The 19,630-nt window shown below is 38.4% G+C and overlaps 2 protein-coding genes and 1 long non-coding RNA gene across 3 annotated transcripts; 1 reads left to right on the top strand and 2 right to left on the bottom strand.

Annotated features, from left to right (window-relative positions):
• Window positions 1-1,384: 1,384 nt before the first annotated feature.
• Window positions 1,385-7,078, bottom strand: msmo1 (methylsterol monooxygenase 1). The gene is made up of 6 exons (XM_062433363.1): window positions 7,016-7,078; window positions 5,228-5,521; window positions 4,312-4,460; window positions 2,827-2,953; window positions 2,520-2,674; window positions 1,385-1,823 (listed from the first exon to the last, which is right to left on the bottom strand). Exons 2-6 carry the CDS (start codon window positions 5,480-5,482, stop codon window positions 1,634-1,636), a joined length of 876 nt encoding a protein of 291 aa, XP_062289347.1. The 5' UTR covers window positions 5,483-5,521; window positions 7,016-7,078; the 3' UTR covers window positions 1,385-1,633.
• On the top strand, window positions 5,512-11,656 carry LOC133994153 (uncharacterized). The gene is made up of 3 exons (XR_009927091.1): window positions 5,512-5,549; window positions 11,369-11,459; window positions 11,525-11,656. It is a non-coding gene; the product is annotated as an uncharacterized LOC133994153 (long non-coding RNA).
• klhl2 (kelch-like family member 2) lies at window positions 8,654-19,127 on the bottom strand. The gene is made up of 13 exons (XM_062433350.1): window positions 19,021-19,127; window positions 18,784-18,905; window positions 16,602-16,764; window positions 16,277-16,386; window positions 16,074-16,190; window positions 14,286-14,435; window positions 14,029-14,146; window positions 12,912-13,109; window positions 12,656-12,757; window positions 11,938-12,066; window positions 11,571-11,711; window positions 11,340-11,483; window positions 8,654-10,229 (listed from the first exon to the last, which is right to left on the bottom strand). The coding sequence occupies exons 1-13, from the start codon at window positions 19,028-19,030 to the stop codon at window positions 10,201-10,203; spliced, it is 1,533 nt and encodes a 510-aa protein (XP_062289334.1). The 5' UTR covers window positions 19,031-19,127; the 3' UTR covers window positions 8,654-10,200.
• Window positions 19,128-19,630: the final 503 nt, after the last annotated feature.

The following is a 19,630-nucleotide window of genomic DNA, read 5'->3' as shown; positions in this document are numbered from 1 at the left end:
TAAAAAATCTAAAGGCAAAATGTAAAATAGAGAAAGGTGAAATAGGCTATAGACATGATTTTGTGTAAAATAATAAATGTAAAGTAGCCAAATTATCACAATGTCAACAAAAAATGTATAATTTTCATAAAAGTGAAATTCATGCTGGATTTGACTACATTGAATTGTACAGGTGTATCTAATAAAATGGCCAGTGTGTCTTTATTTGTTTCTGATCCCTTAGATTAATATTGGGACCCTATGGGGGTTCAGCCAAAGGTTTAGGCGGCTGTTTTAGAGGATACTGTCTCCAAGCTAATCACTTATTAAGCAATCAGATGAATAATCAACAGATGAATCGATAATGAAAATAATTGTTAGTTGCTTCACTATAAGCACCAGTTTTATTTTTTTTTAATTTTTAAGCGCTATATTTGATTCTTTGAACACCAAATTACAGAGCATATAAATACATGTGCCTCATGAAAAATAGATCTCTTCTTGGGCAAAAATATGTTCAGCTGATGTGAAATAAATCACTAGAAAAAAAAGAAGTGTGATTAATACAAAGGTAATTTATTTATTAATATATTGTACAAAGTTTTTGACCATTTTTCCCATTCATGCATGAATGCATTTAAGTCCTTCATAAAATGAAATGAGTTCTGCTTCACTTCCTGTGTGAAAGCTGCTGCCGCTGGCTGACTAGACGCAGCTGTGTGTGCCGGATGGAGGTGTAGGGGTGTGTCCACAGTGCAGCAGAGAGGAGATGAAGGGAACATGCAAACTCAAAAATCACCCTCTTCTCCATCAACCCACCCTTACAGAGTTCACAAAGAACCACAGAAACACTCGCTGGGCAGATTCAGATCTGTGATGTTAATCTTGAAACTGCCAGTGATGCCTTTCTTTGTGGAAATGTGACCATTTGTAAATAATAGACAATATCTCATTAATACAGTGGCTCACATATCATGAGGTTTATGTAATAAAAAAATAAAAAACCTGTTCAACAGACAAAACTACTGCTTAAATTTGTTCATATATCTTTATTCTAATATGAAAAAAAACAGAAAAATAAAACATTTCCATGGTTTCTTTTTGTAAAATCAAAACAGCATTTGATTATTGTTACAGTCTAAAAAAAACAGGCTTAAACAGCCTGCCAAGTGCCATATTTGCCAATCCCTTTTCATCAAAAATTTACATGGGTTTGTATCAAACATGCCTGACTTGTCTCAAAAGTCGGCACCAAGTGTAGACAGTTCCAACGTGAACTGCGGCTGTTCAACTCGAGAGGAAGCGCTAAAGTGCTGAGACATTCAGAGGTATACACAAGCATTTCACAAGAAATACATTTACATACTTGTTTCACTCAATGACCAAGCAAAGCAACAAATCAAAATGAGGATGTTGATGGTTTTATTTCAGCCAGCAGCTGTCGACAGAAGCACACAACAATACTTCTTTTTGCAGAAAGGCACAGTCTGATTCAGAATCAAACCACAGTGGTACTGATTCATTTAAAGTACACCTTTAGTGTGTGTTTGTGAGTGTGTTGCTATGTACTGAGGGGAAAAACAGCAGTGTTTATGTGCTCGCTGTGTGTCCGTACGGCTCACTGCCTCCTCCTGACAAACCAGTCGCGAGTGGTTTACTGATCTTTCTTCTCTCCCTGTTTTTGCATGTGCTTGTTGTACTGGTTGTCTGTGTTCAACAGCTTGTCCCACCAGGTGAAGGTGGAGGCGTAGTTCCCGACGAAGTTCATGTGGTGGAAGTCGTGGAAACGGGCGCCGGCGTAGAACGGGATCAGGTGGAGAGGGTTCAGAGGGATGTCGTAACCGCTGAGAGGGAGTAAGAGAAAGAGGGGAATTAAAATCTCAAACCTTTTCATTAAAAGAAATGACAGATTTTCACTCCATTTCAGATACCAGTAATCAATTTTGTCAAAATTATGATGTACGGTCCTTCAAACAAAACAATTGTCATTTTTATAATATGAATAGTGAGGATAACATTTAGTCTTTATTTTGGTTCTCGTATTAGGCATTAAGTGCATAGAGTATGTGTCCACAAACCTTAATACTTGATGATTTAGCCCTCAAATATTCAAATATCAAATATTGTTGCATTATTGGCAAAAATACATATTTTTATGTAAAAACCAAAGAAAAGTATGACTTCGGTGTTTGCTTGCATAATTTCAAACAGGCTAAAGAAGCGTAAATGATTACAAGATCAAATGTCATAAAATATAGCCCGATTTTTTAAAAATGTTGGATATCTTCAAGTTTACACAAAATATATTATATTATTTTTGCAGGATGTGTATGTAAATCTCCACAATACAATTAGCTGTATTTAAATGTATTATAATAAGACGCCTTCAGTATATAAAGATAAAGGAGTTAAGTGTCGCCTAATAAAACTGTAATATTAACATGTAGTGTCCTCTGTGGCCCTCTAGTGGTCAACCTCACAAATTACTGAGTTTTCAGTCATAAATTGTGTGTGCATTTAGTGCTGTTTGTGTGTCCTACCTGTGGACATCAACGGTCTCCAGCAGGCGGAAGGCCACCCAGGCCCACAGGAAGAAGACGTGGTTACAGAAGATCATGATGCCAATGAAGAAACCAGCTCCCAGGATGAGCGTCTCAGCGGGATGAGCGTATTCGGCCTGCATGCCAAATGGAGACTGACGGAGAGCAGAGAGACCGTTATGAAGACACGTGCATGTTTGTGTGTGTGTTCACATTTGTCCAGTTAATAAGTAACTCTACTGTAAAGAGATGTACCAGGAAGTGTTGAGTTTGTGTTTATTCATCTCATCACGTGTGTTTTACTTACCGTGAACTCATGGTGGACTTTGTGGATGTATTTGTAGATCCTGCGGTGGTGAAGCAGGCGGTGGAGGAAGTAGTGCCAGGTGTCTTCAACAACAGCACAGCCAAAACACTGAGCCAAGACATACGGCCTGGATGAGGACATGAGGGGAGAGGTGGGACATTACAAAAACTCACTTTTACTCAAATCTGTCTGTTGTCTCAGTCAGGTAGAATTGGGTTGATTTAAAATACTTTCTTTTATCTCACAAAGTATGATTTAGGCCCAGACAAGACGCACATTCATTTTGATACACTTGCTGTATATGCAAGACAAAAAGTTGTCTAAATTAAAAACAGTGGGTCATACTGTAATGCATTTGTGAGGCTTGGCATAATTCAGTTGTATTGTATATTAGATATCACCACAATGAACATGAAATAACAATATAATAATATTATATCTAAATGTATTGTCATAATTCTGCAGTTGGAATTGTGTGCTTCAAGTTTTGTGAAGCATTTTGTAAGAAAGTCAAATAGAAAAAAAATACAGTTTTTGTGAGTTAGTGGAACTATGATTAAAAACTAAATGTAGTTGTTCAACTTTTTGTTTTACAGATGTGAAGAGAGTTTACAATAGAGCTGCAATGATTAGTCAATTCATCAATTATTCGATAGTCAGAAAATTAACCAGATACTAATTTCATAATCAAATAATCATCTTTATTTATCTTTAAAGTAAAAATGCTGAACATGTGCTGATTTAGTTGCTTAAATGAACGAATTTGATGCCTTTCTTTGTCATTCACGATACTACTAAACTGAATATCTTGGACAGTTGGTCAGACAAAAAGTTATTTGAAGATGTCAGCTTGGACTGTAGGAAATTTTATAGAGTACTTTTACAGTGTTCTGACCTTTTATAGATTGAGTCATTGACTAATGAAGAAAATAATCGTCAGTTGCAGCCCTATCATCACTTTGATCTTTTTATGCCATTTTACCTCCATTACCCACAGCTTAATATTAATTCCAGCCATATTGCTCAGCTCTTTGCATTTATGTAAACAAAATGGTTTAATTGCATCCTATTATTGTCTTAAGACTTAAATAAATACAAACTTTCTTCTATTTGTTTAACATGTAAAGCAAATTTACATGTATTCTGCATGTATTTTCTATTCAGGAGCACATTGCTGAAGGCAACATGGGAAACATATAGGATCACTTATAAAACCTTTTTTAGAATCTGTGCAGGACAGCTTGATGTTTGACTATTCGTTTTAAAACTACACTTTCTCAATCATACAGTAGTTATCATCGGAATATATTTAACAGTTAATTTTCTACCTTAAAAAATGTCAAGCTCACTGAGTCTATGTTTAATTCACACCATGCTGTTGAAAACTTAAAATGAGTGCATGTAGTAGTTGTATAACGTTTCTAATCTGTCTCAGACGCTTTGAATATGAGCTGTTAAGGCATGTTTTACTGTCATCCTACTGACCAGCGTGGCATGGAGTCCCAGTCATAAGGGATGTTGAAGAATTCAGTGAAGTAGTAAGTCCCGCAGATCAAAGGCAGCTGGATGCAGAAATGGTTGAACAGCAGCATTTTGAAACATCTCCACTGTTTCTCCCAGGTCTCTGGTTTGTCCTGAACGCACACATGCACACAAAGAGGAGGTTCATTTTGAGCAATGTCATTTTAGACTTTGAATATAAAATTATGTCCACACACACACACACACACACACACACACACACACACACACAAACGCATACACCTGTTGTACAAGGAGGGTTGAATCAAGAGCAACTGGACTTCTTAGTTATAGATACTTGAAGACCTTATATATAATCTTCAGTTCTAAATAAATAATTAGCTTCCTTTACACCTCAATCAAACCATCTGTCCAAAATATTAATGTGGTTGTCTTTAAAAGAGTGTCCCTTATCTTTCCGGTGTAGGTAAACTGCAGGGTGTTGGCCCTCCTGTGTTGAGTGATACGTTCAATGGCTCAACACAGGAGGGCCAACAGCAACGGCTGCTTAATCAAAGTACAGCAACCACACCCTCAACAGAAGAGGAGGGCTACGAAACAACTTATCACCCATTATAGTACTGTTCTTTTCCCTTAACAACAATGTTCATGTGGATTCATGTGTGTCATTTACACTTGGCATCAGCTGGCTCCAACAACTCTAACAATAGTTGTTTTAACAGCCAGGAGCACTAACAAACCAAGTAACAACCCCACAAGGTTAAATACCTGTGACTCCCCGCCAGTAAGTTACAACTGAAAAAGCCCCTTGGATGAGAGGCAAAACATCTTCAAGTATCTACAACCAAGAAGTCCAGTTCCCCTAAATTCAACCCTGCTTGGATAACTATGACCTGGATGACTGAGGGTCTTCACATACCGCTTGGATCTTGTATTTCTGCATGAAGGGCATGAACTGGAAGAGGAAACCAGGCAGGCAGAAGAGGAAGTAGATGAACTCGTGGACGATGAGGGACCCCCAGGTGGCAATCTGAAACTTGGTGTAGTTGTCCAGCATGTAACCCCAGGCGTGTTTCAGGGAGGGCTGGAGGGGGTTCTGTGGTAGCACTGCATCAACATATTCTGCCGCGAGGTAAGCAGAGCTCAGGATGTTTGCCGTGCCGTTCACTTCCATTATGGATGACGTAAGGTGACTGCAGGTCTGGAGAGAAGACTGGAAAACACAAACACCCCCGTTACAGGTACGATACAAATACTTATTTCAGTCATGCATGTTTCACAGTTATCATATGAAGAGGAAGATGAGCAAAATAATTGATTGAAATGAATATGATTAATTATCAAATCAAGGCTACAGGAGAACAGAGCAGGCAAGAAATTGGGTTAATTTAAAGTAACCAGTAAACTGCTAAAAATACAACAAGAGTTTTTAAACTCACAGAAACTAATTTTTAAACTACTTTTTAAGCTGTTTCACATCATAACTTAAATGTCTACTCATCATGCATTAGTATTAATACTTAAAATGTATTTTCAGTAACTACATTTAGTAAACTAACTACCATTTGAAATAATCAAAACTACTTAAAACATGCTGGATGTTACTACAAATAACTAAGAACACACTCCTCAGATCCTTGAATTGAATACATTAAAGGTGTACAAAATACTAGAGGTACAGAACAAGACCTGCATTCAAAATCTGACTTGAAAAATAAAAAAATCAGCAATATTAAGTTTAAAATGTAAAAATACAAAAACAGAAAACTGAGAATGTTGTATTGTTAGTTTTCTTTTTCCTTATTATCAGTGCATTTACATATAAGCAGCATTTTACTGTTGTAGTTTGTTGAGGTGGAGCTCTTTTGAACTGCTATAAATTCTGTTGGACAGTTTAATCTTTAACACAAAACGATAACGTGTTTTGTGTGAAAAGTCTTCACGGCTGTCAAATAAATGTAGAGGAGTAGAAAGTACAATATTTCACACTGAAATGTAGAAATGTAGTGGAGTATATATAACTTAACATGTACTGTATGCCTACAGTACTGTAAAAGCTCCACTTCTGCTGAACTTATTTACATTAAACCACAAAATACTTTAAATTTAACTACTAAACTCGCATAGAATGTGAAAAAATGACCATAAAAATGTTAAAAAATAAAAATAAAAATAATAAACTTGCTGCAGAAGGGTTAATATGTTCTTTTAAATGTGATATTACATTTCAGCAAAACAATGGAGGTAACATTACACTATGACATAACATTTGTTGCATAATACCTGTGCATGAGGCAGCAACTAATATAATACTATATAAATACACTTAAAACAGACTTTTGCTGCAGCTGCATTTCTATATGCAATTCTATACAAAGAGAAAAACACCTACAGCTACTATATAACACTTTGACAGATAAAACCACCTCTCTGTTTCCCCCTGCATCTTTCACGTCCTTTTTAACAGCTGTGCTTCAGTAATACTGCATAAACACACCGTTTTTATGATAATTTAGTAACAAAAATAGCGTGTTCAAGCTTTGCTATAACAGGCCTAAATAGCTTTCATACCAGATTTCACCGGTCGGTATCCAACACATTGCTTATATTAGCTCTATATTGCATCAACAACAAATCAGGTTTTAGTATCGCAGCGAAATATTCAGCTAAATGTTAAATTTGCAGCTGGCGACGACGCCAAACTCACCTTTCCGCGGTACGTCCCGTCTACCTGAGCAGAGGCGGCCGGTCGGGTGAAGTACACTAATATCGTGCTATCTGATTGGTCAGGAGGAGAGGAGACTGACGTCAGTGGGCCGAGCAACCTCTCTGATTGGTCCGCGGGATGGAGTGATGATAGTGAGACTGAGGGTTTCTACAGCAACAGCCAATCAGAGGCGAGCTGGGCTTTCATAACAGTGTCGGTGTTGAACAGACTGTATGAGGGAAGGGATGGTGTGTTGTCCGGAGATCTTTGAGTCACACATGTGTGTCTTCAGTTTTAGATGTACCTTCTTTTTTGTTTTATAACTTCAAGGTCAACCTCTGAAAATGTTGTGTAGGCGAATCAAATTAAGCTTAAAGTTGACCCAGTTTAAAGATAATGAGGCCCAAATTATAGTAAAGCACAGATGAATTGATGTTTTTGTTGTGTTTTTAAAAAAAAAAAGGAAACATTATTATATAATTGATTTTAACCTAGTTGCTGTTCTTTCTGTAATTAATCTAAATTCAGTCATATTGCATACTTACTACTATTAGATACATTGCATTTCAGTTCATGCACTATTTAACTTTTAATCTAATCTAATAATTTATAATTTGTCAACAGTAGTGCTAATGCAATACCTGAGTTTTAGTACTGATACCAAAACTATACTTTTTGATACCTTACTTTGAGATATAAACATGTGAAAGTAGCAACACTCCCTCTGTAGAAAAAGTAAAAGTCCTGCAAAGTATTAGCAGCAAAATACACTTGAGGTATCAAATCTATTCATCATGCAGCAAAATGATCTTATATATATTATATAAGTGATATTGTTATGTACTGTATTATTATTATTATTACTATTATTGTAGTAACATATAAGGAGCATTTTAAAGTTGTAGATTGTTAAGGTGGAGTCAATAGACTTAAAGGGCTATACGTATGAATATAAGGAGAATGTATAAACAGTGTATGGTATATAAACAGAGGTTTAAGAAGTATTTAACTCATATACTCAAGTAAAAGTAGAAATACCCTCAGTAGAAATACTCCATTATAAGTAAGTCCTATAAGCAGCAAAGTATACTTAACAATAGTACTCATGGAGCAGAATGACCCCTGTATTTGATATATTGGTATATATTATAATACTGTTATTATTAGCACATAAACACATAAGGAACATTTTAAAGTTATATCATGTTAAGGTTAAAAAGTGAACCACTTTTTATATATTTGGACAGTTTTGTCAGTAAGAATACATCATATACTAGAGCCTGATCATATGAACTCACTAGTAACTAATTATTATAGTTACTCAAGTTAAGAGATTAGCACAGTACATGAGTAAATACACTTAGTTACTTTGCAGCACTGCTAATCGCCCTTTTTTTTACTCCATTTGACCAAAGAAGCCAAAGTTCACAAAAGATAAGTCTGAACAGTCAAAAACTGGCAAATGTGTAAATGTTAAATGAGATATTTTAAGATCAAAGATGAAGTTAAGAGGAGTGTTAACCCAAGCAAGCAAAGATGGCAGCATTATGCCAGGTTATATGGTGATATCTCACTGTTCACAAATTACTCACTGTAAATTTATACAAAAACAAATACAAAACACACACACACAACACTTTCCATTTCAATGTTTTACTGATTTGGCAAAGTTTTAAAAACAGATTATATAATTTCACAGCTTTAAATACAAGAAGCATATTTATTAATGATAATATAAAACAAGTAATGAAACATTTTCAAAGTCATTAGCCTACTTGACATTCCTCAATACACTGACAAGAAACAGCGATACCAGTTACTATTATAGCAATTTTCAATATAGAAGGAGAGGGAAGAGAAAGAGACTGAAGAGAATGGAAATCAAGAGTAAGTTTGGTCACTTTCCAGAAAGAGAGAGAACAGATTAGTGATGTAGAGTCATAAAGAGAGATAGAAAGAAAGAGACATTTTAAGTTGGCGTATTCATAGTACGTCAGGGTGTTGCAGTAGTTAATAGGGTTGCTACACCAAGGGAGAAGAGGGGGCCGTTGGAGGGTAAGAGGTTAGAGTCGGGGACCATGCAGTGAGTTCAGGCTGTAGTTGTCATGAGTGGTTACAACCACAGCAAACATGGCTGCCAGGTGACTGTAAAGCACTGATACTTCCAACTGTTTTCATCTGAAACTGAAGCTTCTCCCTCTGTCGGTCAATGTTTTTGGCATCATGAAATTAGGCTTCTCCTTTATCAGAAGGGTTAATATTCCACTGAAAGTTTGCTTTTTTTCCCCCCCCAAAAAGAATCTTACATTATCATCTTTTGCTTCTCATGTGGCTGTTCTGAATTCATGCGGACTAATTCAACCATCAATGATCTAAAGCCACTTTCCGAATGCATTTCTTTATCCCAGAGTCCAGCTGTGCCCAGTCCAGTTACAGCACTAAAGGCATAACAGAGGAGGAGAAGAAGAAGAAGTGGGAAGCGGGGTGTAAATTGACATTCAGGCACACTTGAACAGCCACGCTGCAACACTGTAAAGTCGGAGGTCAGACAGAGTGTGTTCATGCGCCGTCGGACCAGGCGTCACCACACAAGAGACTCAGATGCACACGAATACATGCTCACAAGCAATGGAGCACCTTTTAAATGCAAGCACACACACTCACACACACACAGACACACACACAGATACACACACACTTCACGGGATGATAGAAACAAAGATTTCAGTCCTAAATGGTCCTTCTCTGCCTCCTTCCTCTCCCGTAAATTAATCGGTGGTCTCTCTCCGAGCCACTTCATGTTAACATTACTAATGTTAAAGTAACTCTGCAGTTATAGTAGCTTCATATCAGTAGCGTTTCAGTGGCACTGCAGTGGTACATACAGTGGTGCTTCACACTGGTGTTGTCCAGTCGCCGCTGCAGTCCAGCCATGACGGCTTTAAGACACGGGTTCGACCCCTCCCCCCCTCATTTTGTTACAGCTCCCCTGTTCAGGTAAGTGCAAAAAATCTTCATCGTTGTCACCAACAACAACAACAACAACAATCTTGTCATTTTCTTCATCTTTGTCAGTGCCTGTGCCAATGCTGCCCAACATCAAAGCATTGGCATCATGGACAGATCCAAGATCAGTATTCAGCAGGAGAATTCTGCTCCAAATGAGTGGCAGGTGTCAAGAGCAGTCATAAGGGCTTGTCAATCACAGTCACACCTGTGGTAAAAAAATAGATTACGTGATATATAATTCATATATACTGAAATCAAAGCAAAATATTGACCACAACTGTTTCAATTAATAGTGGCATTAATATGAGCACCAGTAACTACAGGAATAGGAAGTTAATACCAACAGTATTATTTAAAGGGAACATATCATGCACATTTACAATCTATATTTTTAATCTGGGGCTCTACTCGAATATCTCTGCATGATTTACAGTTCAAAACACTCCTTATTTATCGTATATTGGCCCTTTACACAGCACCTCAGTCCAGCCTCTGTCTGAAACAGGCTGTTCTAGCTCCCGTCTCTGTAATTCTCCTCCAGTGAGTTCTGATTGACCAACAAGTGATACTAGTACGATTTCACATTTTCTCCTTCTTTTACTCAAATTGGAAACTTGTCAAATACATCCATACGGGTTCGAGCCAGAATGCTAGCTTAACAAAGTCTGCAGACAGCTGTTTATGGCCATGCACAACAAGCTGACATCAGCTTAGAAAAAAATACTTGCGGGGAGCATTTCTACATACGTTTACCTCGGGTTTGGGAACATTGACTATGTTTAGCATAGGTGTCCAACATCATAAGAGTACGAAAATTTACTTGATGATATATTTTCCTTTTTAATGATCCTGCATAAGTAATAATATATTTTTATATACTCCAGTATTTATTCTCCATATATGTCAAAATTAAATTCTGGTGTTGGGTTTGTGCACTTTCTGCCAAAACAAAGTCTCAAAACCCCTTTCTGGACTATAATGGAGAAGATGGGGTCCGGACGGTTTAGCATGGTCTGAAATAACTGGGTACAGTCACTGTTAATTGGCCGTTGCTTCGACATTATCCCTGATGACTTTTGACGCAGTATTTTGTATTTACCTTCTGCCTCTAGGTGGTGTTTGTGTGGGTGTCTTTATGTTTTGTTTGTTATGTTTCCACATTCACTAGCTTTTTATTTTTTACAATGAATGTATTGGTGTGTCTTTTGGTGCCCTGATGTTTGTGGAGGGAATTTGATATGTTTGGATACAAAATGTTCAGTTAGCAGTGATGCACAAATAAACAACTCTGTGTTCTCATGCGTTGCCTACACACCTGCATAACTGCGTCCTGTGCTCATGCAGGCCGGCAGTAGTGTCCACTTGTCCGAGTTTGGATTGTAGAACTCCACGGAGGCCAAATTACAGCTGCCATCATCTCCTCCCACCACATACAGTACATTGTTTACAGCACACACACCTGAAATACACCGCATATAAAGATTAACTGATGTCTTACAGCCGTGTGGAACATCTGACAGCTGACGACACGCTGTGTTCTTCTTACCTGCATTGCGGCGACACATGTTCATATCAGCTACCTGTCGCCAGCTGTTGGAGGCTGGATCGTAAACTTCACAGCTCTTCCTCACCAATGGGCCGTCATGTCCCCCCATGGCATACAGTAAACCTTTTAACACACCTACACCTGTAGAAGACATCGGACAAAAAAGGTAAATAAAAACAAATCTGACGTTTTTTTAACATCATTCACCTGAGCGAGTACAGCGTAATATGCATCAATCTCTTTTTCATGATCTTGTGTTAAACGTTGTGTGATGTTTTAATGGATAAATCAGTGAGAAAGGTTTGACTTAAACATTTTTTTAAATGTATTCAATCATAAAAACAAAACCTCAGACACACACACACACCTGCTCCACTACGTCTCGTGCCCATCTCAGCAATGTAGCTCCACGTGTTGCTTTTCGGGTTGTAGGCTTCTACTGTACTCAGACATTGCCTGGTGGCTCCATCGTAACCTCCAACTGCGTACAGGATCCCTGAAAAAACACACAAAGAATATGTGTAATCCACAATTTAGAATAAGGGAATAGTGCTTTACAAAACAACACAACAGAAATTATAAGTAAATAAACCTATAATGTTAAGACTATCAGTTTGGTGTTCACTTTTTAAACTATATTGTATTTAAGCAACATACTTTAACTCAAACTGTCTTTCATTCTGTGTTGATGATCAGCCAAAACACTCAGATTCAGATTATTTAGAAATATAAACACTTTCTTTTTAGGCATTTTTCAGTACTTGTGATATTCAATATCACAGACAATATCAAAACTGTGATGTCCAGTATTATATATAGTATAACAAGAACCAGAAAATTCAATACCATATCACAATACTATCTTAGTATAGTATAATAATTGTAATAATATAATCTTGTATCAGGAGCTTCCTGTCTCTATAAACTATGACTTCATCACCTCTGAAAGTCTACAGAAAAAATGAACTTTTTCAAAATTGTAGTTGTACTGTTGTACTACTATTTAAGTGTTTCTGTAATTTTCTCCACTTTGTGAATCTATTTCTAAATGCTGCCTGTAATACTGAACTGGGAATTGTACTCACCATTAACAACGCCCACTCCTACACTGCTACGTCGGGTACTCATGGGTAACACATGGAACCACTCGTCTGTCTTAGCGTTGTACGCCTCGACTGTAGACAAACCTGCAAACACGCACAGAAAACATGTAAAAAAACAAACATGAACAATCATGTATTTGATAATTCTGTGCTTTTACAAAAGTTTAAAGCCTGTAGCAGTTCTTTAGCTCAGCAATGGCCTCACTGACCACAGCAATCTAAACAAACATCACCATACCTGTGCTGCCATCGAAGCCTCCCACAGCGTACAGCAGTCCATTGAGCACAGAAGCACCAAGTGTTGACCGGCGGTCCTGCATGCTGCTCACGCTCGTCCAGCGGTCCATCATCGGGTCGTAACAGTCGACCGTCCGCACGCGCAAAGAACCGTTGAAACCGCCGACTGCATAGACACACCCGCTCACATAAACCACACCTGGAGAGAATCACACAGGAAATACACAAGTAAACACAGATATCTCCCAAAAAACTCAGCAGTAAGTGTATGATGTTGCAGACAGAGATGATGTGCAGATGGCAGCTTTGTGCTTTCCTGTATTGTTTTTCTACAATAAAAAAGGAATATCTCAGTGTGTGGATTTCAAGTTTGGATCTCAATGTGGCCATGATCCCAAATAAAGCGTTACATATTTACTCTTTAATGTGACCAGACTTCACCCTGAAACTTACCATATTCCGTAGCTACGTCCTAATTTCTAGCTGGGTGACTCTGTGTAGCTTACAAACACTTCTAAGAAATGGGCCCTTCTGAATTTGGAAGCCTAAAACCTGACACACCAGATGGTTTGTTACACAGAACCATCTGGGGATGGCGTCCTTGGAAACTGTTTGGAAAAGGGGAGTCGCTCTCAAAAAAATACTAGACAGGTGATTGGATGAAGCATCTGTCTGTCACCGTTTTACCTCGTGAGGCAGCTGGATTCATAAGGTTACACAAGAATCCTCAGAAGACGCTGACTGGTCCGAACCACTGGTGGTTCTGACACAAGCTTGTAACTTAAAGTCTGACAAGATGGATTCCTGTGTGATCTAGTGATCATGCGAAAATCAGCCAATTAATCATTTACAGCTCTGAGTTTGCCACATTGTCCATTGTTGACTATTTAATCATTTTAAAAGAAGTGTTCAGGTAACGTTCATTAAGTTAAGAATCCTCATGTACCGAATTTGTACTTGCAAGTTATTTGCATCTATGAGATCATCAGTTACAGGTAAATATACCACCTGAACTAAAGAAAAGCTGCTGCAGGGTGGGAATAATAGGAGTCCACTGACCTAATCTTTCAGAGGATCCAGACTTGAATTGTGATACAGTTAATATCATTGTCTCCTACCTGCTCTGCACCTCCTGGTAGGAAGTTCAGCCACCTGGTACCATCGCTGCTCCTCAAAGTCGTAACATTCAACGCTCCGGATGGCCTTTGGAGCCTGTCCTCCAACAACGACCATCACCTGAACATAACCAAAACAGCAGTGCTAATAATAAATAAATGAAAAGGTTACGGATCAATAATTGCTTTTCCGCTTCAACTGAGCGTGGGTGCCCCTTCTTTGTCCTGCCTTAGACTCTTAGTGTTGACTGTGTTTGTACCTTAGGACAGCAGGCTGGAGTTCTCATACGTGTGCGTGCAGTCTTCATCAGAGCTCTCTGATCAGCTGGCAGCAAGTGATACTTCATGGCCTCGATCAGGTAGTCTTTACACGCGCTGCTATTCTTGATCAGAGACTCCTCCTCCACCCGCTAACACAACCAAAAAGTGAGAGAGGAACCAATCAGCCAACAAGATTTATACAGTTTTATATTCTGACATATAAATGATCTGAAATCTGACAACCAAAACCTTATTCTACTGACAAATAACTGATATAAATATAACGTTATCTGGACAATGTTAACTCTCCACTCGTGGTGGAATAAACCATGTTTTAGTCAAAACTTCCAATACAGACACAGCAGAGTTTTTATTTTTATTTTTTCAAAATTAAACATGCACCCGTGTCCAAGAGGTGGCAACATTCATCTACTGACACAACATAAAGAACTATGAGTCTCTGAAATATGATTTTCAGAAGTTTGGTGTTATTTTTCCTGCTTCATTAACAGCAAAATAACCTTTCTGATAACATCCTATTGTGTTATTCATTGATTATTTTCTTCCACAGTTGTTTTGTTAGAAAAGAAAGCAAATCAGTCCAACAGCACATGTACAAAACATTCCTGTCATAACCACCTGTTGTCTGAAACGGTGAAGCAAAATTGAAGAAAAATGAAGAAAAGGTTAAACTCAGCTCTGCTTGCTTGTATCTGGGTGTTTGAGCTCCTCTAACATCCAACATGATTAAAATCTTTAATCCAATACTGCCTGGTTATATGATACTAATCAAGTGTCTCAGATTTACAGTACATTACATCTTAAGAGTTACATCTATATTTTTGTCCATATTTACAGTTTGTTCTTCCTGCTCATGCCCCACATTGCTACACTGCTTCATTTTTTAAATACTTACTGACTTACACACCACTAGTTAATGCATTTCACATACTTCAGAAAGATTACATCATATATACTTATATCTTATTAAACCATCAGAGCAACAGTGAAGATAATCTATACCTGTCACATACTTTCTTTTCTTTTCGAGTACGTTATCCTGTGACAGAGAAAACTGCAGCAACAAACAAAACTAAGACAAAACCAACAAAACAGAGATTAATGAACCAGGATATAAACCAACACAGCAGCCTGTTTTCACGTGTCTGAATCTCTGTTCTTGTTCAATGATTCACTTTGTGAATAAATTACATGAAACAAAACTTTCACACAAAGATTTAAAAACTTTTCCATGACTTTTCAAGGACCCTTAATCTAATTTCTATTAGACTATTCACAACTTTTAAAAACATTTAATTAAAGACAACAACATTAAATTCCATGACTTTTCCAAGACTTTTCTAGGCCTGGAAAATAACATTTCAAAATTGCATAACTTTTCTAGTTTTTCCATGACCGTGGAACAGATAGAATTCACTTGACTGAAAATGTTCATATCATAAATGAAACACATTGTCAAATACCTGGTGTGATAAAAGACATGCCAGATGAAAGCTGCACATTAAGTGATGATTTTGCCATCTCATCCCTGCTTCAACAAAAAACGTGTCAGACAACAACTCCTGTAAACGGGCTACATAGCAACATGTTGCCATACTGCATGCTGGCTGACAGACAGAAGTTTAATTTTGCCTGCATGATGAAATACTTCTGCCACAAATCTGAGATCAAAACATCCAGCACTTGTGATCTGGTCAGAGACATGAGGCGAGGGGTGAATGATCTTAAAACCTCTGACAAGAACAAGAACGTGCAGACAAACGTACCTGCACCAGGTACTCTCTGGAGAGGAGCGGCAGGCGGACGTGTTCCATCAGGTGAGCCAAGTGTTCCTGACGGACGTCTTTATCGTGGTTGACCCAAGCTATTACTGCTTCAAACACCTGTACCACGATGTACAAACATACAATTTAAGCACATTTGGTACAATTATATCTGCGTATACTGAGCAGTGTGAATGTGTGTGTACCTTCTCCTCTGTGGGGATGGTGAGTTTGTCGCTGGCGATCAGGCTGGACACTTGCTCCATGCCTAAATTAAGGAACTCTTCACTCCCAACAACTTCAGTGAAATGTTGCTCTGCAAACAAAAGCATCATGTGAAATTACTACTTCATGACTGCAGCTATTTTCCATAACCACGTTTCCCTTCCACACTTTCATTAATTAAACCTGCTCTCATTCTGTCTCCTCCACTGCCCCACATCCTCCAGGACACACACAAACCAATTTTGGTAAAGCAATATGATCTGTCACGCTCTCTCTCACACACACAGAGTTTTTGTGCACACAAACCTGCGTAGCTGTTGGCCTGTGCGAGGAGCTGAGAGCAGGCGTGCAGGTCAGCGAACGCTCGTATTCCCAGACAATTGGATGGATGAAGCTGAGAGCTCAAGAAGTCACAACAAGCTTTTTTCACCTCGTTCAGCTGGAGCAGTCCTGCTGCGGGCAGCAACGCCTGTGAAACACACACACACACACACACACACACACACACACACACACACACACACACACACACACACACACACACACACACACACACACACACACACACACACACACACACACACACACACACACACACACAGCCCTGCATTAGGTGGTGTGTTTGGCTTTATAGGATACAGGTGAATTAAATTAAAGGGTTGGTGTGGTGGGTACAAACATTTTTATGCCAGCTGATCAAAATCCATTACCCCAAATGGCCACTGCTCATTACTGCAACAGTTTCCTTGAATGAAAAAAATAAAAAAGCTACTTGAGGCTGCTGTAGGAAGAGCTCTCTGTTAAATGCATCTGTGTGAGCATGTGATCACTGTTTATCAAGTGAAATATATACTTTAAATCTATTTTGTGCACATTACGGCCCTGATTATTCTCTAATCTCAGCAGCAATCTGATCTCAGCAACATCATGAAAACAGATTCCCATTTTATGATTAACCTAGTAAATCCCAGCAACACTTCTGCTGAAAAAGTCTGATTACTTGACCATGTATGGAAATGCATGTTTTTTTTTAAATGTGCTAGTGCATGAAAATGATCTGAGTGGGAAACATATAATAATGTTGGAGAATACACTGTTGAAAGGATGCACCATCCTTCTCCTTCTGTACTCTCTCTGAACTACAGTCATTTGTGATAAATGAAATGACACAAGAGGGAATAAAGATGTCACACTTTGTTACACACAGTCTATTTTTGTTGACTGAATACTTTTTAAAAAAGTCCCCTGAAATTGTATTATCACTTTATCATCACTATACAGATGACAGTTAGGGATCAATCTTAAGTGAAGAGAAAGGCAGTTTTATTTTATAGGACAGGAAGATAGTGAGATTGTTCAAATATTTGTGTTGACTTCATCGTTTGAACTTTTAGGTTACACCTGCTGGTGCAGCGTGAGATTAATACTGAAGATGTTTTCCAGGACATTCAAGTGACAACTTCATGGGATCTTTAAAGATTTTTGATCAGGATTTTTGTGAGGGGCTGCTGTGATATTCCAATAACTGATCACAAGCTGGTCAGCAGGAGTTTTAGTTTAATCAGAATAATGAAACACAGATTAATGTCATTCATTTTCACCCTTTAACCTAGTGCAAAGTCATATGTTACTGCTGTATGTGTATGTAAACACAGTCTTTAGTAGCACAATCAGTGTCATACAATTGAAACTTGAAATGTGTTAGTGTATGTTCACACTAAGTCAGGTACCCAATGATCCTCGAAACAGGTTTTTCTTGCCATAATTATTCCCCCTGTACATAACGACTATTAGAAGATCCCTTCATAATACACTGACAATGTAAGTCATGGGGGACAAAATCCAGTCCTCCTACTGTGCAAAAATGTATTTAAAAGTTTATCTGAAGCTTCAGCAACCTAAATGAGTCAAATCAAGTAGATATCTTTCAGCATTAGAGTCTTTTTAGTTACAATGTTCCTCTTTTTGTTTGGAAACACAGAGGGAATTTGATGTTAAGATAACAACTTCATATGATTAACTCAGACTGCTGAAGCCTCATTTAAGCTTCAGATAAACTTTTAAATGCATGTTTGTACAAAATCATCCTGTGGACACACTGTAGATTTTGGCCCACATCACTTACACTGAAAGCACATTTAAAGTGAATCTTTTAATCACCAGTATGAAAAGGAGGAATGATTACAGCAAGGAAACCCTCTTTCAGTGTTCATTTGGGCACCTGACTAAATTGTGAACATGTCCTTTAAAGTTAAAACAGATTTGATTATCTTCCTACTGACCGGTGTGACACTAATAATGTTGTGGGAGTCTGCACACTGTGATAACAGTCTGTAGTTATTAAGATAATGCACGTATGCAAGTATAAGTGTGTGTGTGTGTGTGTGTGTGTGTGTGTGTGTGTGTGTGTGTGTGTGTGTGTGTGTGTGTGTGTGTGTGTGTGTGTGTGTGTGTGTGTGTGTGTGTGTGTGTGTGTGTGTTTGTTTACCTGCACGTTATCTTCTGTGACCTGTATCTCTGCTGTGTAGATGTAGTCCACCAGAAGTCCCAGAGTCCAACCATCCATCTCCTTTATCCTCACTCGTTTCGCTCTGCTCTCTGCCATCTCACCTGTTGGCACACACACATCCATCACCACCGAGGAAGTTATTATTGAATGATAATCGGCGTGAAAGAACAAACAAAGAAAAACTGACGCACGGGCACCCAAGAAGATCATCCTTACCTGTAAACATAGCATGGAAGTAAGGGCTCCCGGCAGCAAGAACCACTCTGTGAGCAGCGATCTCTACATCCTCCGCTACTATGGTCACGTCACACAACAAGCTCTGGCTGTACGCGCATGTGTGAGATGGACAAAATGAGACAGAAGATTTAGAAAAATATATGTAAAAAGAAGATTTAAGAATGATGAGACAACGAAGGAATGAAGAGAGAATTTACCTGCGCAGCTCGTTCATGACTTTGAACGCCTTCCTCATGTGCCGAGGGTTGAGAGTGACGGGACCTTGCCTCTCCACTCCGTCTTCTTTGTCCAGAGCGTGTGGACAAAGTCTAGTACACCTGAGACAGACGGCACAGACACACATATGCAAAGCAGGCGCATGAACACACAGATATACACAGAGAATAACTCAGCTGTAATACACGTTCCGTTACTGAGGATAGATGTAGGACTGTTGCTTTCTTTCACATACACGAGGTAGGCAAGCATGCGATGAATGTCAGTTTGCAGCATTTGTCATCTATAAAGAGGTCAAGCTGCAGGTGCACGAGTGAAGAGGTCACAACTTGACAGAGATATGATCAATTAGTATGTGACAGATGCTCATCTG

This window comes from Scomber scombrus, chromosome 2 (assembly GCF_963691925.1).
Source record: "Scomber scombrus chromosome 2, fScoSco1.1, whole genome shotgun sequence".
NCBI lineage: Eukaryota > Metazoa > Chordata > Actinopteri > Scombriformes > Scombridae > Scomber > Scomber scombrus.
Note: the sequence above shows the minus strand (reverse complement) of the source record. Positions and strands in the feature narration are given on the sequence as shown.

Coding starts and splice junctions, on each gene's coding strand:
- msmo1 (XM_062433363.1), bottom strand. CDS start 5,482: ATGGAAGTGAACGGCACGGCAAACATCCTGAGCTCTGCTTACCTCGCG. Junction 4,461..5,227: donor AGAAATACAAGATCCAAGCG/GTATGTGAAGAC, acceptor GTGTGCGTTCAG/GACAAACCAGAGACCTGGGA. Junction 2,675..2,826: donor AAGTCCACCATGAGTTCACG/GTAAGTAAAACA, acceptor GCTCTCCGTCAG/TCTCCATTTGGCATGCAGGC.
- klhl2 (XM_062433350.1), bottom strand. Junction 14,436..16,073: donor CCAGAGAGTACCTGGTGCAG/GTACGTTTGTCT, acceptor TGGTTGTGTTAG/CGGGTGGAGGAGGAGTCTCT. Junction 10,230..11,339: donor CACAGGACGCAGTTATGCAG/GTGTGTAGGCAA, acceptor TTTTTACCACAG/GTGTGACTGTGATTGACAAG.